This window comes from Lagopus muta, chromosome 2 (assembly GCF_023343835.1).
Source record: "Lagopus muta isolate bLagMut1 chromosome 2, bLagMut1 primary, whole genome shotgun sequence".
Lineage (NCBI taxonomy): Eukaryota > Metazoa > Chordata > Aves > Galliformes > Phasianidae > Lagopus > Lagopus muta.
The window spans coordinates 70,741,960-70,767,465 of NC_064434.1; the positions used below are offsets into that span (position 1 = coordinate 70,741,960).

A 25,506-nucleotide genomic window follows, 5' to 3' on the forward strand; every position below is an offset into this window, starting at 1 on the left:
AGCTGGTTTGCCCACTCAGAAAGACAAAGATCATATGCAGTCTACTCAGTCCTGCTCTTTCCTTATGACCCTGAGTCTTAAAACTCATTTTTTCCATATGAAAGTTGTTGCCAGCCTTGTCTTCAAATCTATATTATGCAATCTCTCAGTGCAGCTTTAGACTCTGAGAAAACTTTGTTGTGAGGTTGTTTGGTGTTTTTTTCTTGCCCTACTCTAAACCCACACCTTCTTTTACTGTGTTCTCCCCCGGAATGTTGCTATTCTTTCTCCACTAGAAGGAGTCAGAGGGGTCTCACAGTCAGCAGAAAGAAAGGGAAAGATTTTACAAATAACAACCTGTTTCTAAAGAAGAGTAACACCGCCACACTTAAAGAGACTGTCTCAGGAGAAATCAGTTCTTATTGCTGAGGGATGCCAAGAGCTGCTGAATACCTCTGGGCAAGTGCAGAGTGTTGTTGAATCTCAGTGGAAGCTGACACCTCCACCTCCCACAGTCAGTTGGAAACTTTCCACTGCTGGGAAGCATGTGAACATCATTACTCTTTCCGCTATCCCGAGACAGCAGCATAACCAAAAATGCTCTGCTTTTTGTCCAAATGGCTGCTGAGAACACAGAAATAACACTGTTGGAGAAAAAAAAAAAAAAGTTAAAAAAAAAAAAGAGTAATTGTTTCTAAAAGCAGTTTTCTATGTCTTCTAAAATCAAAGGCTGAGAACAAATGTGTGCAGGGTTAACGCTGACACAAATCATTCCGTGTTCTGATTCTGCTGCTCTCAAGGCTGGAAGCTCCTGTGCAGCTGGGAGCACAGCTATCAAAGCTGTTGTGCATCCCAATCCATGGGTTGGGCCTGAGGAAGTTCTGCTGGGATTCCCTTTGTACTCTGGCCTTCAAATGTGATTAACATCTGTTTTCTTAAATTAGGAAATAGGAGAGAGGCTTTATGCCTTTGAATACTTTTGAATGCTGCATGACAGTCATATATTCTAGGTATTTGGCAATATGAGGGTTTGGTGATTCTGCCTGGCTGCCTGAAGACTGCTTAGAGCTGTTGTCAAAGCTTTATTCACGTACTATCTGAATTAGGTAATGTGTCACCCTTCTGCTGCTGTAATTTGGATCTTTGCATAGGAGTACCTCTGCCAACAGGACACTTTCTTCAGTGTTAGGACAGAAGCTGCCTTCTGCAATGAACTTTATACTACAAACAAGAGCTATTAGTTCACTTGCAATGTTCTCAGCACCTCTGACGGTCACCTTGCTCTGTAGCTTACAGATTCCGATTCTAGTAAGGTGGTTTTTTGTTCGTTTTTTCGTTTTTCCTTAGTTGTTGTTTTTGTGATTGTTTTTTGGCCGCTAACGTCCTGAATCAGTTGACACATTCACCTGGCATTCAAGCTGCCAACAGATGTATGTGTTTGTCGACATGCACAGGGCTGGGCCAGGGTCAGTGTCCCCGGGCTCAGCCTTGTGGACTCAGACGCGTTTGCATCTGCTATCCAGGACAGCTCGGTTCCCGGTGTAGTGCAAATTCCACCCGAACCTTTTCCTGTGGCCGCGACGTTTATAATCACTCTTGGAAACGCTTCCCCTCTGTCACACTGGACCAATTGATCAACAAGTTAAAAATTATTAAGGGTGTGGAAGAAGAAGCACACACACACGCACACCCATACACAAAGGCTGCGAGCGCTCCGCCAGCGTGCTCGGATGGGTCGTTTCACAGGCAAGCAGTAGCCGCGAGCAGGACCAGGCACCTGGCAGCGGGACAATGCGACTGGCAACCCGCGAGCCACAGATTCCTCTCGCCTTCTGGTTTTGGGCACGTAGGGCCGCGCGTGCGGACAGCCATAGTGGGGTAGCGGGACCAGCACCTGCCCGTCACCCCGAGCTCGCCCCAGGCACGCAACCCAACTCCTCCGGCCAGCAACAGCACGCGGCCCGCCCTGCTCCGCGCTAGGGAAGCCCCCGACGGGACCTCAGCGCGGCCGTCCCGAGGAGAGCCTGCTCAAAACCACGGCGGGGCCCGCGCTCTGCTCCTAGTTTGAGGTCACCGAGCCCGGCATCGTCCACCGTCTCCCCGCGGCTCTGCTCCGCGCCTCCATTCCCGTGGCCGACGGGCCGAGAGACCGCGCCGCGGCGGGTCTTGCCGTCAGGCAGGATGTCGGGCACCTCAGCGCCGTGCCGTGGGGCCCTGGAGGCGTTGTGCGGGGGGGGGGGGGGAACGACTCTACTTGGGGACGCCTGGCTCGGCGGCTGTGGCGAGATGAGCGGCAAGGAAGGTGACGGTGCGCCGTCTGCCGCTGCCTCCCGCGGGCCGGCGGAGCTCTCGGAGCCGGCGGGGAACGGGGCAGCGGGAGAGGCGTGAGGAGGGTGGACGGGGGGAGAGGACCGGCTCGGCTGGGCTGTGTGGTGCCCCAGCTGTTCCCTTGGCCGGGCCTGTGCTAGCTCTTGCGGTTCCCGTCCCTGCTGTTAAAAAACATGCAGCAAAACCTGAATTTGTTATTGGGCCTGTAAAGTGTTAGGAAGTGTCTGTCAGATCTCGCCGTCAGCCTGTGTGCTGCTCAGACAGAGCTTCCTCCGACCAGAAAGCAGATAGCGTGGTCTTCCTTTGCTTTTCTCATCTATTTTCCTGTCGTTTTCTGAAACTCACATTTCTGTTTATGCAGCAGCCCCTCATCTCTATTTCTCTCCAATTTTTTGCCCCTGCTTCAGGAGGACCTGGTCTTTCTTATTTATTTATTTATTTATCTATTTATTTATTTTCCTGTGAATTATTTTGATGTTCCTAACGTCTGGTGCAAGGCAGAGAGCTGAATGCTCTGCGCTGCTTCAAGGGCTTGTGTTAGTAACGTGCTCAGTGCTACAGGAAAAACAAAGCCCTGAACCCACGTCCTAACAGAAAAGAAGGGAAAAATGATGTTCAGTTTCCTCTTTTAGAAAGTAACAACGCCCACTTCTGGTTTGAGTTTGGGATAATAAACAAACGGAAGCATTTTAAAATCCAGTGTTCTTCTGTAACTTCTAAGTAGCTTCCTTTTGTTTGTCTTTTACGGAAATTAAGAGAACTACACGTGTTCAGAAAGGTTTGCTAGTATGCAAATGTGCCAAATATTGGCCTCTGCTGGGAACACAAAGCTTGCAGCTGTCACGAGGAGGAGATAACAAAGAGAAGTGGTTACAATGTGAATGATTCTCTCCTTGGTGAAGGAGAGACTGAAGGAAGGAACAGGACCAAGTGCAAGTTGACAGTAAAAGGCAATCCAGAAGAGAGGGGTTTTGAGTAATGGTTTGAAAAGGGACACTAAGACAGGAGCAAGTAATGGCAGTTGAAGGAAACAGCTTTTGCAGGGTAAAAAGAAGCCTTTAAATGAGCGGAGTGTAAGGACCTAAGGTGCTGCACCACAGGAGGTAAATCTAGATAGATGAATAGTGGCAGTCTGCCTAATTTATGCCTTGAGTACTTTTTTTATTACCGAAGACCAATGACAAAAATTATGGTCACTTAGGAGAAGAAGGCTGAGGGGAAACTATAATTGTCTTCAAATACCTGTAAGGTGATTGCACTGAAAGCGGGGTGGGTTTCTTCTCACTGGTGACAGGATGAAGAGAAATGGCCTCAAGGTGCACCAGGGGAGGTTTAGGTTGTATATCAGGAAAAACTTCTTTACTGAAAGAGTTGTTAAGCACTGGAATAGGCTCCCCAGGGAGGTGGTTGAGTCACCATCCCTGGATGTGTTAAGAACTGTTTAGGTGTGCTCAAGGACATGATATAGCAAAAGGTTGTTAGAGTTAGGGTGTTATGATTAGGTTGCGGTTTGACTTGATGATCTTAAGGTCTTTTCCAACCTGAGCATTCTGTGATTTGGTAATTATTGTACAATAAACTACTACTGGTAGGAGTTCAAATATTTTCTGTCAAGTTGGATATTAAAAAAAAAATAATAATAATAAAAAAAAACACAACAAAACATTGTCGAATGCTGTAGGTCCTTTTTAATGCAATAATTTCCATGCAGCTATTCCCTTATGGAAAGGAAACATAAAAGAATATGAACAGCTTATGACAAAAGTACTTGGGATCCTACTCTGGTCATCCATTAGAATTGGTAAAAGTTGTCCTATTATTCACTAGGAATGTGGTGGAACAAATAGCGTGGTATTGTAGAGATGACAGCAGCTGCTAATGAGAGTTACCTCATTCTATCATGCAAAATATCAATGGAGCCATAAATCCTCTGAAGACAGCATTATGATATTACGTATGTTCTGGCAAAACTAGTTTATTTTTAAATATTTTTATTTGTGTGTGTTTGTTTTTTATTAATAGGATCAGGTGGCTTCAGAAAACGAAAGCACGATAATTTTCCACATGGTCAAAGAAGAGAAGAAAAAGAGAATGTTAATCCTTCTTCTCCTTTGATGACATCTTTTAAATGTAAGAAAGAATTTGGAAAGCCAGATTATGAAAAGTGTGCATTGCGGAATTTGCTAGGAATGATGTATTTAGTGATGGAATAAGCCAACTTCCTCAGGGGGAGAGATTTGAAAATAGTGAAACTCATGCTTTCTACATTTAGAAGATGCTGTTTTGCTGTTTATACAATCATGGCCTGAGAGAAGGGTTTGGCGTGGCTGCACCTGGTGTGTGACCTGCTCCCTTTTTCATCTTGCGTCCTGTTCCCCTTTCCCACCCTGCTGAACCTGATGCTAAGTAAACTGCAGCATTCCAGCAGGCACGGGGCCCTTTGGTAGCAGGGAAATGCACGAACTGCACAGATGCAAAATCTTGTCTGTTTTGACGAAAGGACATGGCTGCCTTTGGGGAGGCTGAGAAGGTTCCCAACTGCTGACCATAGTTATGGTGGTGCATGGATGACCAAGTTTCTTAAATGGAAATCTGGATGCGTGGATTTATGAATTGGTATCTGCTTATACGTGTGCTTTCTGAGAATCTGAGTTTAACAAACTGCAGTAGGCCTTTATGGAGACACTTTGTTTTGATTGCCTTTTTTAAGAACAGCTTATATTTCAGTTGTTGTTGTTGTTTTTCCCCAAATAAGCAGGTGTGAACTGCCCTCAAGCAAAACTGCTTTCACAGTATTTACATCAGACTCAAATGTTAGTCAGTTCAGTTTGATTCTCTCAAGCTCTCTCGTTAGGTAAGCCCTGACAAGCAAAAGGTGGTCTTCAGAAATGAGGAACATTAACAGATGAAGGAAAGGAATGTGATACAGGGCACAGATCAGATCTCAGTGTAAAATTTTCCCTGCTTCCCGTATTATTTTTTTTCCTAAGGAAGATGAAGAAATAAAAGCTGGATGACTGTTAGAGATAATGCCTTCAGCATCATATAATTTCCTTGGTGTCTTTAAACACATGTTAAAGCAGCTGTATGAGTCAGCTTGGCAGATTATTAACTTTGACCCCGGCACTTTTATCTTGAATAATGTATATACACTTGTACTCTAAATTGAGTGCAATTGTACTTTCAAGTTTAATTTTTCACTCTCAAATGTATCAGGTTTTTTCTTGAAGATGCTGCTAATTTGAATTCAAAACATCCCTTATTTCCCTCCTTTCTCATGAGATCCAATCAGTAGCATTTAATAAATTTCAGAACAAAGTAAGGGATGCAGTGCATCCTGACTTTTCAGGGTTGTAGCGTTTGTGTTCCACAGAGTTATGAAGTATTTCTTGTTGGTAATTCACTGGTGGACTCAACTCACATACTTTGGTGGAGACAGACCAGTCATTTGTATGAAAGACTTGGAGCTCAGCAGGAGCATTTGTGCTCATGTTTCAGAAGAACAACAAAAAAAACCAACATATTTTTTCTCAAGGCAGTGGGAATTTTTAGCTTCATCTAAACTTTGTGAACTGCTACACTTTTCTGACAGATATTCACTTGTTAGATACTCTATTAAAAAAAAAAAAAAGAGACCTCTTAGGTTGCTTTCATCATCTTCTTGCGTGGATCCTTTAATGCCTCAGATAGTTATGCAGGAAATGTACTTACACACTTCTAAGTATCTATTAATAGTTTATTTAGTGGACTAATGGCGTGTAAAATGTTAATGTTGTATGTGAAGCATTTGTTCACAGTTTTCACTAAGAAAATTACGTATGCATCCTCTCTTAATCTTCTTTCTCATTAGGCAGAGAAAATTTATGTCAGTAAGTCAGAAATCTTATTTTAAATCTTTATTTTAAATAATTGGCCTCACTTTGCTATTTTTAGTTCTTAGGGATATTAAAATACTTCTGCTCAATTCTAGTTTTGATGTAAAATAGAACCTTTCTTTTTACTATTCTGTTCATTTTTAAGTGTATGGTTTGGGCTGCTTAAAACAGTATCAGGGTTGATGTGTATTTAAGCCTGACTTACTAAACAAAAAATTATATTAATGATGAATTTTGCTGCTCAAGACTGAGGTTTCATAGGTACGTAGCTGTCTAAATATACAGGTTGATCCCTCAAGGAGGCTTTTCAGAAATATGTGCGGTTTTTGAAGAGCCAAAAATGGGACCTGGGTTCCTGCATACTTGTGAGTCCCTGCTTGGTGCGTACCTGCACCATAAGACCTGCTGTGTTTTGTTCAGAAGTTATTCTGTGCCTTTGCTCAGCGTTGAGCTGCAGGGTTGCGCAGTAGCTGTGGCAGGCAGGGGGCAATGGTGGTCTCCACAGCTGTGTGCTGTGCAGGAGCACTGCCCACACTGGGGAAAGGCTGATGGGGATGGGGACCCACAGCTGTTACTGTGGCGCAGGATCTCAGCTTTTCCCTTACGCTGTATACTGTGATAATCATGCTTATTTCTGTAAACACTGCCTCTGCAGCATTTCAGCTGGAACTCGACACCAGGCATGATAAGTATGAACGGCTTGTGAAGCTCAGTCGTGATATCACAATCGAAAGCAAAAGAACGATATTTCTACTCCACAGGTATATCAGGTGAGTCACACCGAGAGCTAAAGTGTTTGTGGAAACCTATAAACTGTCTTTTGTTTGTGATTAATAGCTGAGATGTTTTGTTGAGAAAGATTAATTTCTCATAAACATTCTTTAGCAGCTGACTGCATGCACCAGTTAGAGAATTAATAGATGCTGGCTCAAGTTTTTTAGTTGGTTTTATTGGAATGTTAAACAGGTTCAAAGTAGAGTGTAACAGCAGATGAGAGCTTTTCAGCTTCCAGCAAGCTGGGAGAGAGGAGCATGCAGTCTTCCTTCACATTAGTCACCTCTGCTGTTACTTCCCCTTTTGGGTTCTTGTAACCTCACCCTCAGTGCAAAAAAGTGTAGGTAGCCTGGGTTGTTCACTGCATTTTTCAATCTAAGAGACTTGCCTATGAAGTTTTGAACTTATGTATGTTTTGTGTCCTCCAAAGCCTTCAAGCAATCACTGGAAGCCAGAAATGAAGCAGGAAAAGAATAGGAAAATTTAGAGCTTTGTGTATCCAGCTGAATAAAATATTTATTCATCCTACACGTAACTGCTATAAACAGCTCTCCCTGTTCCTTCTCCCAGATTTATTTTTTTCTTTCTTACCTGCACACATCTGTTGTGGTAGTGTCTATTTATAGTTACCATAGTAGTAACAGTTATAAATAGGGATTAGGAAATTGCCCTCTTTTTAACTTGGTCTTTTGTGAGGAGCTACTGCGATAATTCTAGTAACTGCCTCAACCTTGACTGTGAATAGCTGTTCCCACTGCAGGGGCTACATGTGCTGGCAACTGGAAGAGGAAAGAACAATAATGAGACACTCGTTTATTCTGAATTTTAGATTCCTGTTTTTAAGATACGTGTGTTATTGTGAGAGTGGAAGCTTTCTGTGCTATATTTTGATTTCCCAGTCCTTTGGTTTTAGCCATTATTATGGCTTTACTTTCTGAAGTCTGTTTGCTTTTAAATGTTTTCTTCACACCAGTCTATCTGTGGTCTCCACATAGCCAATAAACCTATTAATATACTATGTTGATAGTTTGAGGTTGGAGGAGGAATGGTTTTAAACTAAATCTTACATGCCAAATATATATTGTTTGTTAATCAGGTATTTCAGCTGTTCTTTCACAACACAGTTCATAATTACTTTCTAAAAATGTATATACTTTACGTGTGTTCTGTAACATATTGCAGAATAGTGGTATATTTTTTTAATGAACTTCTGCAAATACTGCTTGTTTCTCAGAATACTCTAATGAAGCATTTGTTCTTACTCAAGCAGTTGTTTAAAATTATTAATTAATTGTTAAAATTATTACCTGGAATAAATGTTGTGCTATCAGAACATTTGACTAGCTGATTCTGCATAGTCTCTCTTTCAGAGTCTACAATAAGTGTCAATGAAAGTTAAACCATTTCTGATTCTAATGTCTGCTTTATTTTCTTCCTTGAAGTCTATGAATGTGTATTAGTAATAGAAAACCTGTAACATTTTTTTTAAGTGTCTGCTTGTATTCTGAAAGCTGCTGTTTCATTTCAGTGCTCCCAATGGTGAAGAAGTACTAAATGAATCAGAAGTCAAGTTAGATGGTGTCAGACGGAAGATTAAGCAGGTTGCACAAGAGCTAATAGGTGAAGACATGTATCAGTTTCACAGAGCTATATCTCCAGGTAAATTATTTTAAGATACACAAAGTGCGCTATTTTGCACTGAACTAGATTTCTTGCCTAGTAGTGGTTCCTCTTCATGCAGGAGGTTTGAATGTAGCTCATTTCTGTGATTATAAAGCAGGACTCAGAGTTATCTTTGTGGTTAGCTGAGTTAGCTCTGATACTCTGAGAGTATCACACAGTCTTGTTAGCACTGCTGTTAAACAAGGATTTGCTGAAACTGGAAAACTTTGTACCCTGACCTACACTAAAGTTGGGAGTGGTTCTAATGAATGTACTGGTCAGTTGTCTTTGACTGGGAGGAGTATGTGCTACATACATACATACATTTACCCCAGTTGAAAAGGTTGTAGCCTCAGGGAGTAAGAAGGAATGACTAGCTTGTGAAATAATACCTTTGTGAATTCATAAAGTTCATAAATTAAAATCCCTAGATGAGCATTTTCTTTCTTCTAAAGACTTGCAATGTGCACTTTGTATGTTTCAGTTACATCTTTTTCTGCTCTTCTCTGTAAAATAGCAATTTTTACTACCATCCTGGAGACAGTATGTACCAGTGCTTTCATCACTCTTGACTTTTTTTTTGCTATGGAATTTGATTCTTACCTAAAATTCTTTTGCCTTGTTTATGGCAAAATATAAGTAGTATTTGTAACTGCTTCTTTCCTATCTTGGTCATGCTCTAGAAGTATCTTGCATTTACCTATTTTATATACATATTCCTGTGCATCTTTACTTGTTTAGGCAAGAATTCTTCAGTGACTTCAGGGGATTTCAGGGGAGAGCTGCCCAGATTTAATTTTTAGAAAGTATTTTACTTCTATAAACTGTTGATAAATAAGTCTGTGAAGAGATGTAATTTACAAGACAAACAGAGCACAGGTAAACTTTTACTTATGTATGTGAACTTAAGGTCATCTAAGAGTGAAATGTCTCTTAACTTACAGTACCAATTTTCAGTGGTTCTAATTCAATTCCACAGCTTGCTTGTGGTGGTGCATTTGGTTATTCAATTCAAATGTGAACAGTTACTTTTAGGAGAGCCATTTACAACCTGTGTGAATCTTGCTGCTCTCTGTCACTTAGTATTTTAACAAGGCAATGAAAAAAGTGGTTCAAAACACTGTCACTACAGATGACCTTGAACTGTGAGCAGTAATTGTTCCAAGTGTTTGGATTTTCATTATAAGTTCTGTTTATAAATGCTGAGAATCCAGTCCATTCATTCAGTTTTATGAATTAAGGCTTTTTAAAGCTTCCTTGAGACCTGTAAACATTGTCTGAATAACCTGTGAAGTTCATATTTTCTTTGCTATCTATATAACAGCATTGCTTGAGGTGTGCAAATCTTTGTGAGACCTCATGCTGCAAGCTATCAGCTTTGCATGGGCAGTTATTACAAGGTAACCAGCTACCACCTGTTGGTTGCTTTACACCAGTTCCTCCTAGTTTCTTAGTATGGGGCTTAGTGTGGGTGAACTCAAGGAGACATACCTACTTGTGTTTTTACAGAAAGTGGATTTTAGTTTTTAAATAAATGCTTCCTTGCCAACCTGAATAATTAGAGTTTTATGTAAAAGATAAGTAAACTTAGTTTATTTATTTTCAGGTTGTTATTACTAGCTTAACGAGTTTCTGTTCAGGTTTGCTTTGTTTGATAAGCACTCATATACAGTTAGTTATGCTAATTCACCTTTGCTGATCTGTGACTTGCATAAAGATACCTATTAATATCAAAATGGACCAGAATAAGCTCTTCACAAAGCAACTGGAAATACCCTGTCAGCTGCAATTCAACATTTCTCAAACTTATCTTTGCTGTTTTAAATACCAGACTTTTAAAATAACAAACACACGTCCATCCACTGCAGAACAGGTTGAATATAGACCTGTAGTAGAGGAAATCAGTTGCCTGCTGTGTATGTATGATGACTCAGTGCCTCCACAGCTGCAAAGCTTTTATATATGCAGTATATCCCCAACACTTGCATGTGGCTTGCAGTGAAGTGAGACTGTAGTAGAATTACAAAAATTCTTAGTAGCCTTAAGACAATTAAAGAGAATGAATCTACTGACTTCTCTAGGTTTAAAAAACAAAAAGGAAGTCAAAGAGGTATTGAGCACTAGATCATGAGGAGGAATAGAAGAGTAGAAGCAGGCTTTGCTGTCTATGTTTTCTTTTGATCAGGTATGCATACAAATGCCTGAAATTTAGCAGTTTTGTGGACTAATGCAGAAGATATAAAAATGCAGCCCTTCCATTGGACTTTTCCTTGTAGGTTGTTATTGACTGGAGTTGGACTGTTTGGGTTAGAAATGGAAGTGGTTGTGCTTTCACCTTTGTCTGCTCTTTAGATGTCCATGAATCAATGGCAAGTCTGGAATCTCCTCAGTTGTATAATACTACCTAGCCCAGGGAGCTCCCAGTTGTTTCTGCAATTAGGTAGTTCTTTCCTCATTATAAAATATATATTGTATAAAATCCAACTGAAGTACAGTGACCTTCATTCCGTTTCTGCAGGTCACCTGCATGGTTTATTGAATCATAGAATGGCTTGGGGTGGAAAAGGACCTTGATGTTAGTTCCAACCTTAGTTCCATGTTAGACCTTAGTTCCAACCCCATGCTGTGGGCAGTGTTGCCACTCATCAGTTCAGGCTGCCCATCCAGTCTGGCCTTGAGCACGTTTAGGGATGAGGCATCCCCAGCTAATCTGGGTAGCACGTGCCAAGGCTTCACTGCCCTCTGAGTAAAAATCTTCCTCCTAATACATGATCTAAATCTCCCCTCTTTTTACTTTTAAACCATTTCCCCTTGTCCTGTCATGATCTGCCCATGTCAAAAAAAAAAGTCAGTACTTAAATTTTGTCTCTTCCCTCAGTAGGCAGAGTTTGTGTTTGCTGGTGCCTACTATGCATGTTTTGTAAGGGAGCATGCTAGAATATAGGAGTGTGTCACTGGGAAGACAGAGATTGCATTTAGGCATTGATTATATGAGCTCATGTCTATGCCAAGTATGAAAGGCGAACTTGTGGCACAAACATTCCTCTCACCTTGTTTGTTGAATCCTCCACTCTTCAGTTAGTCATTGGGATGGAAAAAAGGGTTGCTTAAAGACTTGTAGATTTTGATGCAGCTGACAGTGGGATCAAGGTGACAGATATGAAGATGCTTGCTGTCAGGATCATGAAGCTGAGATAGAAAACCTAGAAGCATGAGGAAAGAAGGAACAATTAGAATAAGAACAACTGTGAGAGGGAATGCTTTATCCCACCTGACCGCACTGTTTATGAAATACTGTAATTGTAAGGGAAAACACTGATAAGAGTTAAGAATGTTGCTTTTGGTTTTGTTTTTAAGTCTAGTGATTTTTAATTGTTGCCTTGCTTTTTTCACAGTGGAAATGTTTGCATGCCTTTCTGAGAACAAACATAATTAGGAAAAGTGCTAGATTGTTTAGGTATTTCCTGAAGCTGTAAGTCTTGACTTTCTCTTAGTGTTCAAGTCTGATTTTGTGTTCTGAAGAATTTCTGGAGAATTTGTTGAAAGTGTTCTCATGAGCAAAAACATTGCAGTTAAAGTGTGGTTTTTTTCTTCCAAAAAGAATAAAGAAACGCCTGTGTCCCATATCTCAAAAGCAGCGTGTCCAATTAACCTCAAACTTCCTAAAAATATTCTCCTTTGTCTTGAAACCAAACATGAAACATCCTCCTGTTCCCCACCCTATGTCTCGTCTGAGTAAAAGGGATCAAAACTGGGCTCGTAATGGAAACTGCCGTCGCAGCCTCAGTTAAGGAGTCACAACTGTCTGCATCATAAAGCTGCCTAATACATATTTTATTCAGTATAATAACTGTTCACCTATAAATAGAACAGTGCTATGAGTATAATGCTTGGGAATATTGTTTTCCACTTGTAATTGTTAAATGCTTTTTTTGGGGTTACTCCAAACAGTTGTTCTTTTGACTCGAAGATAAAACAATTCTGGCAGAGCACTAAAGGAGTTTCATGCTTTCCCTCATTAAGATTAGTGCTAATGGCACGCAGGACGTTTCCCCAAAGGACACTTGCATGAGCTCAAACACTGAGTATAGCACTAATTGAACAACAACAAAAACTGATGACTGTTTTCTACACGTTTCTTAACAGTACAGATTGTCCCAGGGGATGATTAAACAAGCAAACAAAGAGATACTGAAATAATGAAGTCTTTTTTTAATGTGGAGCTCTTCATTTGTTATGTTAGGATGTTCGGCTTTGTTGATATTTTTAAAGCTTTACTATTTGTAATATAGAATTCCTGCTCTTTGCCCCACTTTGCAGTGTATACCTTATATATCCTGTGAGGAAATGTGTACTGTTTCTTTAAAATTCTTGAAAGATGCTGTGCAAGAAAAGGGCTGAGAAAGAGGTTATGAACGTATGAAGTGAAGGGAATAAACTTTTCAGGATTTTATTTATGTAGTATTATATTATTTATGAAAAACTCCAAAATATTACTGCAAAATATCAGCAAAGGACAGGAAAAAGCTGTATAAACTCTGAAGACAGAGTATGCTCTGAACATTTTAGGATTTATGTAAGTATTCCAAGTATGACCTGCATGTGCACTGCATAAATGCAAAGCATATATTGCAGAGGGGAGCTTTGAGTCTGTGGCAGGTTGGCATTGGGTGGGAATGAATGGAGCACCATTCTAACATGGCTTATGAAGTGAAATCTCTAACTGGTGGAAGCAAGTCTTGCCCAGTTTTTGTCTCTTAACAGTATGGGGTGGGATCATGTGTGAGAATTGTAAGGCTGTTAAAGTGGTAAACTGTTTCCTATAGGAAACCTTGACTGAGCGATCTATTAAGAGCGATCACTTAAGCTAATTTAGGTGTCTTTACAGTGAGGTCAAGATTTTGCTAGGGACAAGTATAGGTGTGGCATTATCTTGGCAGCTGATAGGCACGTGTAGCTCCTTATGGAATGAGGAACCCAAATTTCTTTTGGGGCTTCTTTGCTAATACAGTGGAGAGTGATGATAACAGATGTAACTGGAACGCTGTTGGCTGACCTTTCTGTTTGCTGTGTGTCAGTACTAGCGGTAACAGTGAATGGAGTGGGTTGCACAGAGGAGCTCATTAGGTCTTTATCATGTCTGCACTTGCTCTGAATGGGATTAGATGATGAGGCTGTAAAATGTCAGCACCTTGTCAAAACTACTGCCCTGTGACTGCTTCTCTGATGTTGATGCGGGAAATTCTGTGTAAAAGTTCAGCATTGACGCAGTGGATTTATCTTGTGCACACACTATTTATGTTCTGAGAGAATGTTATAATGTAGCTTATTTCTGTCTCCTACCTTATACCATCTGAAGGCACTTCAGAATTCTTAGTGTGCTGCAGTAAATTGCACTGTTGGAGTGGATAAAGCAAACTGTGCTACCTTTTCCTATATATGTATTTGTAAAACAAAGCTAGGGTCAAGAACAATGATGTACCTCTGAATAAGAACATTTTTTTTTTGGTCTTAAAATTTAAAAACTGTAATAAAGTAGGTGACATACAGAGGAAAAGCTTTTTACTGCTTAAGGAAGGGTATCATGAATTGTAATCATCTCACCCAGGAAAAAATTTCAATACACCTAAAACTTGAAAGGGAAGCTATCCGTGGAGGAAGCAATCAGATTTCTGCGAGATGGTGGGAAAACATAATAACACAGGAACAGGATGTAGCTAAAGAATTAAGTTCATCTCTTTGCTGTTGTGGGTGAGAGGTAAAACGCCAGAAATGGAATCAAAGTTTCCTGATTATACTGAAAAATTAATGGAATTTGCAGTGTAGAAGCCAATATTTATCAGATACAATTTTGTTAATTTCTGTTTTCTTACTTTGTGCATTTCTTTGTTCTTGCACAGCCAAGAGTGCCAACAAACTATAAAACTGATTTCCAGTAAGTAAACTGCTTGTTTGAAACTCACTGTTATATTTTACTACTCTTAGGCTATTTCTAGCTCATGCCTATTTTCTAGGTTCTTCCAAGGAAGGTGAAAAATCAGTATAGTAACTGTGCTGAATTCAGCAAGTAACCATGGTACATCCCTCAGATCTTCAAGGGGGGACGAAATAAAAGGTTGTGAACTTATTTTCCACAGTGTCTCCTGCAAGAAAACCATTGTCTATTTATGCACTTGTTTCTAAAATTAATAACATAAGCTCAATTAAATTGATCTCTACAATGAGAGAATAAAACTCTGCAATTCTCTGTCGAGTTTTTGTGTCTGAGAAATAATTTAACTGTCATGGGCACTTATGCCTATTAAGTAGGAAGCCTGTGTTTGTTTCTTTAGTTTTGAGGAACACAGACAAACCTCTGGTTTACCTTTCCCCTAGCTGTGGTGTGTATGCAGCTTTAGACGAAGTGCAAACAATGCTAATGCTTCAGCATCTGAAATTTATCACTTACACATACAGCTGGAAAGGAACAGAGCTGCAGGATGGTCATGGATGTGTCACATAGCAATTGATTAATCAATAAAGCATTCAGCATTTAATAAGAGAAATTTTCACCAATTTAATTATTGATTTGATCGTAAACCAGCTTAGATGAATCGTTGCTAGATGCAATATATGTTCTGGTTTCAGTTGCTACCTTGAACTGATTAGTGATAGAATGCATACAGTATCTTTCTCTGACAAATATTCCTATATGAGCTTGCACTGACTGTCAAAGTGATTTCAAAATGAATTGTTAAAATGGAGCAGTTTATCTGGAAATGGACTTGGCTGTGTTTTTCTCTTCCTCAGTTCCCTTTAAAATTCAAAGGCTGTATATAGCTCTGCATGGCACACGTACCTGGCTCCATGAATGTATTACTCAGTGAATAGAAATAGCAGATTTTTTTTTTTCTTCAAATTCATGTGCTTTTATTTGTATGTGTTACTTATCCCCATTGTACAAAACCTGCTCTTCAGGAGTAATATGAAGCCTTTTTTACAGCAATATCCAGGTGGTGAGTATGTCTGAGTACAGCTGGTTTTACAGCTGGCTTTAGAATCTTTCTGTAAGCTGTTAGAAAATTAACCTTTGATTTCATACTCACAATCAACTAAGCAGCTGTTGGATTGTTTCATAGCCTCAGTTTTAATTACTTCAGTTTACCATTTCTGGACAGAAAGAAGTGTGAATCTAGGAATTGTTGCTGCCATCTGTGGACAAATTGAAATGAGTGAGGTGTGAGTTGTCAGTTTCGTCTTAATAGAATGGTAATGATGAGGTATGATTATTTTCTAATTGTCATTTGTTTATGAATGCATTTAAATTTATTGCTTGCACTTGTTTCAGTTGGTGTACTTGGTCCATGTAGTTATTTTACCAGTTCTCATTGATCAGCAGGCTTGTAGAAGTGGGTTCTTCTCATTCTACCATCTTCCTTGGGTTCTGCAGAGTTCACTGACAGAAGCTCTCCAGTTATCTTTGTTTTTTTTTCTCAGTTTGGATTTTCCACAACAATTTGACTTTTTTTTTTTTTCTTTCTTCCTATTTTTAAGAGAGGGTCACTTACTAGCCTAAGTGTGATAAGGTTGTGTTGCTTTGATTTGATAATGAATTCAGAATTGGGTAGCTTCATGTGACTTGCCCTAAAAATAATGTTCTGCACCGGTGATGCTGGAAGAAAACTGCTGTAACTGTGTATGTTTTCAGACAGCCCTTTTGGTGACTGCTGTTGGTTTGTGATTCCTGCTTCATGGTTTAAGGTAGGAGCTGGGAAGGTAACAGAAGCTGTCTGTGTGAGCAAAAAGATGCAGGCAGGGAGGAAAGCAAGAGGATGAAGGAAGAGAAGGAAGATAACTTGAGAAGAAATAGGGACCAACATCATTCAGGAAACTGACAGATAGTGTTGGTGTTTATAACTTCAAGACCTGAGATGCATGGAACCCATTTTAACCCATTTTTAAGTGTTAAACAGATACTTAAATGAAAAAATGGTCATTTTTTTTCTTGGAGAGAGTGCTACAATGAGCTGAGAGTTTGAAGAGACCCGATTCCTTGCTAGTACGATATTAGTTTTGTTTGTTGTTTTTTTTTTTCATTGTTTTAGAGAAATTGCTTAACTCTTACTTCTCAGAGTCTGTATATGCAGATGAATATTATCAGATGATTCAACTGGAAAAAAATTGCACAAACTTTTAGGCATGAAATTTCCTCCTCGATAGGTGTGTGCTGAGAAGATACCTCTGTGTAACTTTCCAGTTTGTATGCAAAAAATATATTTTCAAAATATAGAAGGAAGATATTATATGTGTGATGGTAGCCTATCACTAGTACAAGCTATTTATGCAGAATAAATATAATAAGATATCAAAATATTTAACTTTTCTGTAGTTTCACCTTTCTAATTTTAAGAAATGCCAGTGGAAGTAACGCCGTGCTTTTATTTGCAGTTTCCTATGTGTGTTCTAAGAAAAAACATGCATAAAAACAGTTTTACAAACTTACTGGCAGCTCAACCTGTAAATAATCAAGTTTTGGAATAAATCCAAAATAAAAGCATGAGGGGAAGGGTACTGTTGGATAGTGTAGTGAAATGGGATGGAGCTTTTCACCTTGGGGATTATTTGCTGAACATAGCGGATGTCCTTCCATGAAGCTAAAACATAACATATTCAAACATTCTTCTACCTGCATATAAAAACACCTTCTTTCAAGGTCTTGGGTCGCTAAAAGGTTATGTTGCAGCTACTTTTGGAAGGACTTAAAATATAAATATTTTTGCAGAGGAGTTGCTACCAGTCTATTTGTGATGCTAACAGTGTCACATAAGGTTTTGTAACCTTACTTGTCAATACTGTGAGGTAGATTCCCAAACTGTGCAAGGTGAAATAACAAACCAGAATGTGTGTACAATATTCACATAGTGGTGTTAAAGAGAAGGGAGGAAAATAGTGGAACAAGTCAGCTTGGATTGGAAAGGAGGAGGTAAAAATGTGCATGTATTTGTGTGTGTGTGTGTGTGTGTGTGTGTGTGTGTGTGTGTGTGTATGGAGAGAGAGAAAGGAAAATAAATATATAGATATAGAAATGAAAGGAGGAACCAAACACCCTGGAAAATGTGTGTGGAGGAGTTAAAGTGAAATGAGTTGAAGCTGGGGAGTTAAGATTGATCAAGAAACCTGTATATTGGAAGGTTTGGGAGCTGGTTTGATCACTTTGAGAACTTGGGTAAGTGCCACGTTGATTCTTCATATCTGATAGTCTTCTCCATAGATAGGAGATTCTCACAGATGTTGTCATATTAAGTGCTGTGGTATTGGGTAACTTACAGCTTATCCATAGGAAAAGCCAAAATGTCATAATGAATTAGTGGTTGTGTTATATCAGCAGAGTAAATCAGGGGAAGAAGCAATTGAATAAATCTTCCTCTCTGCAACTTCTGAAGTTACTAGTTTTGGAAAATCCCAAGTAGTTTTCCTTTATTATTCCTCTGTGACTTCTGCCCAGAATGCTTCACCCAAACTCAGTTGATGAAGCTATTGCGTTTAATTGGCCTTGCAGTTCCCTGTGTACGAGAAATGAGTGTGGCTCTGGTTGCTGGATCTTATTCTACTTTTGAAGCTACTGCTGGGTAGGAGCATAAAGGATGCAAACTGAAATGACTTTCTGAATTGCCCTCACTCACTTTGCAAATTCGTATTTCAAAGGAAGAAATGCAGGTCATTCATTAAGCTTTTTTGATTGTAACATGAAAAGCATTTTCCCCTGTGGTCTCCTCTAGTTTTCTGGAGATCGTTTGGCTTTCCTCTGTTACTCAAGGCTGTGTTCCCTTGTTACTGATTTAGACTTTTGCTTTGATCCAAATGAAGCCTAAATTCTCTGCTTCCTAGATATCTCTTGTAGGCTGAGATTCTGGCCCTAGAGTGGTCAGTTGGAGTTTCTAAAATTATTCCAATGGAAACAGGATTCTGCTGCTAGTTACCTTGGGTACCTCCATTTTTTTTCACTTGACATATTGGCAGAGCTGTTGTCTATTCATGGCCCTTTTCAGCGTGTTACAGCAGTGTCACCTCTGAGCTTCTCTCAAAGTGAAACCATCCCCTTAGAATTGTTCAGTTCTTCTGCTAAGATCGATCATGTTACAGTATGTTCCTTTAACTTCCTCTGTTGGCTCTCTCTCTGCCCCTTGGTCAGATACACACGTATTGTTATTGTCTTTAAAACTTTTTAGCTTAATCCTGCCGTGGCTGTTTGCTCCAGATTCATTTCTGCTTTTTATTTTTCCACCATCAGAGCCAATTTCAGATTTGTGCTGAAATGCCACATGCTTCCCCCAGATTTCTCCTCTACATATAAGGAAAAATTGACAGAACCTATGAATCACCGTCTCAACGTTCAAGCTGTATTTTTGATCTCACTTTTGTTACTAATGCATACAGAAAATTGCCATCTGCTGAGTTGATAGTGAGAGGTAATTATGACAGGTGGCTGCAGATGGCATATAAATCTGGAACAAGCTGTATTTGTTATCCTATCTTTTATTTCCTTGCTGGCACACCTTTTGTTCTTCCTGCATGCCTTATTTTCAGAGTGTAAGTTCTTGACGATAGGGCTGTCCTTCATTGTATTCATCTTGCCAAACATTGCAGTCTTGTCTGGCTTATTGTAATTATAACAATAATAGTTTTTGGTCTGGATTTGTTTGTAAGAAAATGTGCTTTGTCCTGAACATGAATTTCACCTAGCCTGTCTTTTAAGGAGCCTATTCACTAATTCCTACAAAACAAAGAAATGGGAAATGAAGTTTTAAACAGACATTTTCTGTTGCTAACAACAGATCTAAACGAAACATTACCTGTATTTTGTGGACCATCTGCTTTGTTTTTGATTTATCTGCAGTCTTATTTTTGTGTTGTGCCCCATGTCTGTGACCTCATGTAATATAAATGCAACGCTTTAGAAGCTTTGTTATGGGGAGCAACTTCTTAATATGTTTCTGGGAGTGAGTAGCACTATACTTTGTACTGATATACTGAAGGATCTGAATAAAAAATGCACTTGTAGTAAAAACTCAAAAATGTTGATCCGCTGTTCTTTTGGTCTCATATGTAAGAAGTGTGCTATGTTAAATAGCTTTTCAGTGTTATTTCTGGATTTCACTTTCTGCTAGTAATCTTAAGATAGTTTCACATACAAATTTTCATTAAAAAAAAAAAAAAGCAAGCATGGGTCATGGGTCATTGCTCTAAAGTTTGAATCATTTGCTTAATAATTTTGTGGTTTGGTTGTTGTTTTTTTTCAGGACTTCAAGAATATATTGAAGCTGTTTCATTTCAGTATTTTATCAAAACCCGATCTTTAATTAGTGTTGAAGAGATCAACAAACAACTAATATTTACAGCAGAAGACAGAGAAGAAACAACAAACATGGTAAATCTTTTCTCTTCTCATATGACATATCTTTCTGGAATGGTAATGCAACGACTGAGCTTAGTCATGCTTTTGGCATTTGATTAAATAAGTTCAGTTAATGGAATGGTATTAGATATACATGTGGGCTTTGACTCAGTCATTCAAAACGTGCTTTTTATTCTGAGACGTATTAAACTAGGTCAGTAGGCTTCAAGTTTATTCATTTCACATCCCCTTTAGGGCAAAATGAACACCTTCTGGCAGGGAGAAGGATTTGGGATTGTAAAATACCGGGAAGCAAATATGGAAAAGGGATTTTTAATGTCTGTGTTTGTATCTGTAACATCCACCAGTGTATAGTGGTATAGCAAAAGTTGGAGGAGACTAATGAATTTGATACAAAATGAAATCTTCCTACCTCATACTAAGCTAATCAGGGCAGGCACTCTGATTAGCTTCTGTTAGTATTCATTATGTGTTTTAGCTTGGTAATTTGTAGCATTCCTAGAGTTGCTCTTTATGTTTTCAGGGCACAAACTCATTTACTCTTGTACCTTACACCTCATGTTGTATCTGCTGTTTCTTGATGTGGCCATACCTTTACCCTGCCCTGCACAATTATTTGCACAGACACTGCTGCCAATGACCACAGTAAACTGGGAACACTTTGTAGATGGGGCTCAGAAGCTGTCGGTGGTAAAGTATAGAAATGGTCATGCAGTGCACATGCAGTGTACAGTAATACACAGCATTAGTGCTTTAGAGACTACTTCTGTTGAAGAGATTCTGTTCTACAGCACTTTTTTTTTTCCCTTCCTCATTCTTTTAGTAAGATATTTGTAAAGAAGCCAGGTTTTCAGCTTAAGTTCTCTTTTTCTTACCTACAATGGCATGCTTCTTTTCCCTATTTGCAAGGTTATTGATGTCTGCATGCACACCTGACCAGATTGCTGATGTTTGGGTGGGTGTTCCCTTGTGGGAACAAGGGGATAGAAGCAAACCTGTGCTGTCTCCAATATCACCAGTATTTTGGAAATCAAAAGTATTGTAGCTTGGAGAGCAAATTTGTCACTTGTGGTAATTTTTTTCATGAATATTTATTTAGATATTTTGATGAATTCAATTGATATTAAAAAAAAAATCTGAGAGGAATCCACTTGTCAGCTTCTTCTAGAAAGCATTTTGAAATTCAAGATATTATTACAAAATGATGTGATTTGTTTTTATAATGCAGACTCTCTTATTGTTTCTTGAATCTTTGGATTTGTGTATCTTTGGACAAGACCATTCAACCAAAATTTAAATCCATCAGGCTGAAGTCTGCAAGCCCCCCCCAAAAAAATGCAAATGCAAATAAATGTTGATACGAAAAAAATGTTTATTCTATTTGCATATAAAAATTGTAGAAGCGTGGTATGTTTGATATGTTCATCATGCTTTTCAGAGAGGAAGTCACATCTCAATGGAATGGATACTTTTATATCTTACAGCACGCTGGAGGAAGGATTAGTAAATAGTACTTCTGAAATCAGACTGTGGAAGTGGCATGCACTAGGATGTTTGTAATTCCTATTGCTTTGCAGTGCATTAGGTAAATTAGTGTGCATTTGAACCATTTTAGACTGTCTTTTCCCATAAGTCTCTGAAAGGAACTTTGCTCTATTCTGTCCTCAGACCTCCAGTTCCCAGGATAAACAACCACACACTTGGAGCCTGAAGGTGACACCTGTAGATTACCTGCTGGGAGTGGCTGATCTAACTGGAGAGCTGATGCGACTGTGCATCAGCAGTGTTGGCAACGGTGACATCGACACACCTTTTGAACTGAGCCAGTTCTTACGTCAGATTTATGACGGTTTTACTTTCATTGGCAACACTGGACCTTATGAAGTATCCAAGAAACTGTACACTTTGAAACAGAGTCTGGCAAAAGTAGAGAATGCCTGCTACACGTTAAAAGTACGGGGCTCTGAAATCCCAAAGCACATGTTGGCTGATGTGTTCTCCACCAAAACAGAATTGATTGACCAAGAGGAAGGCCTTTCTTAAAATAAGGAGACTGTCACAGCCCAGAAAGGGAGAGGACTTACACAGAGAAATCTTGTTAGTTATGATTTTTAGGTTTTTGACCCTCAACGCTTTTTAGGTAGAGACATTTTTAGTTTTATCTACGAGAAGATTGTTTGCAATAGTGATTTGTAACCAAAAATACTTTTTTATGGTGTGCAAGAGAACAAATGTTTGACTTTGTCCTCTCGGCATGGAATTTCCTGTATTGCTCCATTGTATCCTCTTTCAGAATGACCAAATGTTGCACTGCGTTTTGCACCAGTGACTGTCAGTAGTGCCAGTCACCTTGAACAGGTGTGGTTGCTCTTATCACTAATTAGCAGTGGAAAAAAATGGTCAGGTACTGGTTGTTCAGCATTATCTGTAGGTTTTTGCTGAGCTTTGTTTTCTGACTGTTTGGGTTCTATCTTCACATTGTATCTAAAATAGCACACCTACATGTGTGAAAGTTCGACCTTTGACTTGAAGCTGAGGTGGTCTTGAAACTGAAGCTAAGTCAGCTTTTCTCCAGTTGGTAATGAGGCTAATTGCACCAGGCATGTATTACTGTGTACTCATCATTCTGGGACTCGGTTAAAATTGAGCTCTGTTTTAGTTACACAGATTCTTTAGATATTTTGATATGAGTTAGGAAATCATTTAAAAATGTGGAACTTAATGGTTTATATTTTGGTAACACGTTTTAATGCAGAATCTGCCATTTTTGTAGACAAAAGCAGAAGAAAGACCTGCCAAGTATACTTAACACACACAAATTGGTTAAGGCAAGAGCTTCTTGAACAAAACCAATGAGGCTTTGTGCTGGAAGTCTGTTCTCTGGTGTTTGTGCTGCCCTGAGGACCTCCAGTGGGGCTGAGCTGGTAGAAGTATAGGAAGGGCCAGCAAAGCTTTAAATATCTGTTAGCAGGAACTATATCATGTGCATGTTCCTATGGAAAGGAAATTGCAAACAGAAATAAGGCAGACATTCTGACTTCCAGGTTTATCTTTGAGGTGGGTATGTCACCGCTGGCAAAAAATCAGGGCTTTCTGCCGGTGTCTGAAGTTATGGAAGTCTGATAATGTACGTTTTGCTAAAGGAAAACAGATAAAACAACATGATCTTTAGACTCCAGGAAATAGGCCTCCCAACTGCAATTGAAAATACTGCATGTTTTTTATTTTCACTTCCATATGCTGTGATAGTGCCAATATTTTTCCCATGAGCATGTCCTGAGTAGCACGGATCATCTGATACATGGACAGGAATGGGTAAATATATTTCTGCCACATTTTTCCATTGTTTCCACATAAAGCAGTATGTGGTGGGTGCTTTATTTTCTTCCTATTATTACTTTTTTTTTTTTTTTTTTTTTTTTTTAAACAATAAATTCTGAAAGCAGTCACTGCCTGGATGTTGTTGGTTTTATTTTTTTTTATTTTTTATTTTTTTGCTATTTAGTCCTAGAGGTAAGTAAAGGTGTGAATTTCCCCCTGATGTGCAGAACTACTTTCTCAGCCGTTTTATTCAGGGAAGTCTAACAGTAGCTAGGTTTGAAACTTCATGTGATCCTCTTGAGTTAAAAAAAACAAACAACAACTAAAAAAATCAGCAAGGGATTCAGATGGCAGAACAATTTTACACTAGTATAAATCTGCAATGGTAGACAATATTTTTTCTTGTTGTTTTCCTCTTTTTTAGCGAGGAGGGGGGGAGGAGAAGTGAGGAGGAGTAAGTGAAACCTATTCATAAGGAATCCTTTTTAAAAATTTTTCTTAAGTTTACGTATGCTTTTAGTATTTCACTTGAAACAGGTGCAAGAGTAGTACTGTGTCTTTTGGCACTGCTAAATTTACTGCAAGTAATTGCAGGAGGACGTGAGTTGAAAGCCTATCGTATCGTTATTAGATGTATTGTCTGATACTAAACAGAAGGCTGTATGTTGTCTGTCCCAGCAACTACTGGGCAGAAGCTGAATGTTTTCATGTCACAGTTTGACAAGGGATGAGATGAGTGACATTGAAAGCCTGTCACAGAATGAGCACAGAGCGGCCACTGCTACAGTCAAACAACTGTTATCCCTGTACAGTCATTCATGATTATGAAATTACATATGTATAAAAATCGTATTTTTTAGCAGAATTTAGAGGTTTCTTCAAAGAATATGTTTTGATTCCAACCTTAAAATTTCATTAAGCCTAGAGAACTTCCTTAAGGGCAGATGAGATTTCTGAATTCCTTTAGGCTGCCTGTTTATAATCAGAAGCCATAGTAATCCCTAATAGGGAGGAAAGTGTGTGTGTGGTGTATTAGAGCAGCAGCACAGATGGGAAATTGCTAGCGGCCTGCAAACCTCCTGCTCAAGGAAATATTTTCCCCCAAAAACAATTAGACTGTAGCTATTTGAAAAGTGACAGACATTTATCAGCAAAACAAGTTCCTAAACAAGCAATGGCAATTTTCCCATTTCTTATCCCATTGCTCTGTGGAGCCATTGATATGCTTGGTCTACAGCCAGAGCAGGACTACGTCATAGCAGATGTTTCATGGAGGCAGCTCTGTGTGCTAAAAACCATCTGCCTTTCTGAAATCTTTCTCAGAGGTGATATTTCTTCATGCTTGACTTTTGTCCTGGCTACTAATTTGCAGTGAGGAAAATAGATTCAATCACATTTAGCTTTCCAGAACTGCAGTTAAGTTATGTAAGAGAAGCTTCCTGTTGACAGGACACGTGTGTCTATCTACTCGGTCTTCCTTACTTGGATTTTTCTGTGAGTTTATTCAAAATAATTTAAAAATAATAATAATAATAAAAATTAGAATAGACTTCTAGAATTCTATGGACTAGACTCTGGGACTACCCTCAAAGAGTTTCTGAACTTCAGAGCAGACAAAGGAACAGCCAAGAAAAATAAAGGAGGAAAGCGATGAGGTGGAAGTGGGAGGACAGGCCCTTCACCAGAAGACTGCAGGATAGCAGTTTGGTTTAACACTTCTGATTTTGGAAAGGGAACTTTTCAAAACTTTTAAAAGTCTGAAATGTTGACGGTAAAGAGTTAGTTGGGAAGGAAGAAGGCAGTAGAGCAGGAAAATGGAAGGAAGTAAGGTGAAAACAAAGAGGGGAAGAGTGGCAAGGAGTGGGAGAGCATGGAGGAGGAGCAGGATGAGCTGCAGGACAGAAGGGACACGCTTAGGGTGGGACTTGGGGAGGACATGGGACAGGAAGGCAGCCCTGCAAGAAGCTGGAAACTGCTTTGCAACTGAGTGTCTCAGCTATAAAAGTCTTGGAGCTGACCTGTAGGAATGGTAGGACCACAAGATACCCAAAACATCTACTCTAGAGTAATAAGTAAAGGGAACTTAATTTTCTGAGCTGTGAGAACCTGCAAGTCCTGCTTTGAGCAGGGTTTGTAGGATCCAGCTGTGCTGTCACAGATTTAGCTCTTTGT

The 25,506-nt window shown here is 39.3% G+C and overlaps 1 protein-coding gene across 3 annotated transcripts; it reads left to right on the top strand.

Moving 5' to 3' along the window:
* Nucleotides 1-2,214: 2,214 nt before the first annotated feature.
* Nucleotides 2,215-23,399, top strand: TSNAX (translin associated factor X). Of its 3 annotated transcripts, none has more exons than XM_048936041.1 (6): nt 2,215-2,281; nt 4,330-4,437; nt 6,838-6,952; nt 8,485-8,615; nt 19,898-20,025; nt 21,682-23,399. In XM_048936041.1, the coding sequence occupies exons 1-6, from the start codon at nt 2,266-2,268 to the stop codon at nt 22,054-22,056; spliced, it is 873 nt and encodes a 290-aa protein (XP_048791998.1). In that variant the 5' UTR covers nt 2,215-2,265; the 3' UTR covers nt 22,057-23,399. The 3 variants fall into 3 exon arrangements, with proteins under 3 accessions (XP_048791998.1, XP_048791997.1, XP_048791999.1); XM_048936040.1 differs by having other exon boundaries at nt 2,219-2,287; XM_048936042.1 differs by lacking the exon at nt 2,215-2,281 and adding an exon at nt 2,322-3,410.
* The last annotated feature ends 2,107 nt before the right edge of the window (nt 23,400-25,506 follow it).

Coding starts and splice junctions, on each gene's coding strand:
- TSNAX (XM_048936040.1), top strand. CDS start 2,266: ATGAGCGGCAAGGAAGGTGACG. Junction 2,288..4,329: donor GAGCGGCAAGGAAGGTGACG/GTGCGCCGTCTG, acceptor TTTTATTAATAG/GATCAGGTGGCTTCAGAAAA. Junction 6,953..8,484: donor CTACTCCACAGGTATATCAG/GTGAGTCACACC, acceptor GTTTCATTTCAG/TGCTCCCAATGGTGAAGAAG.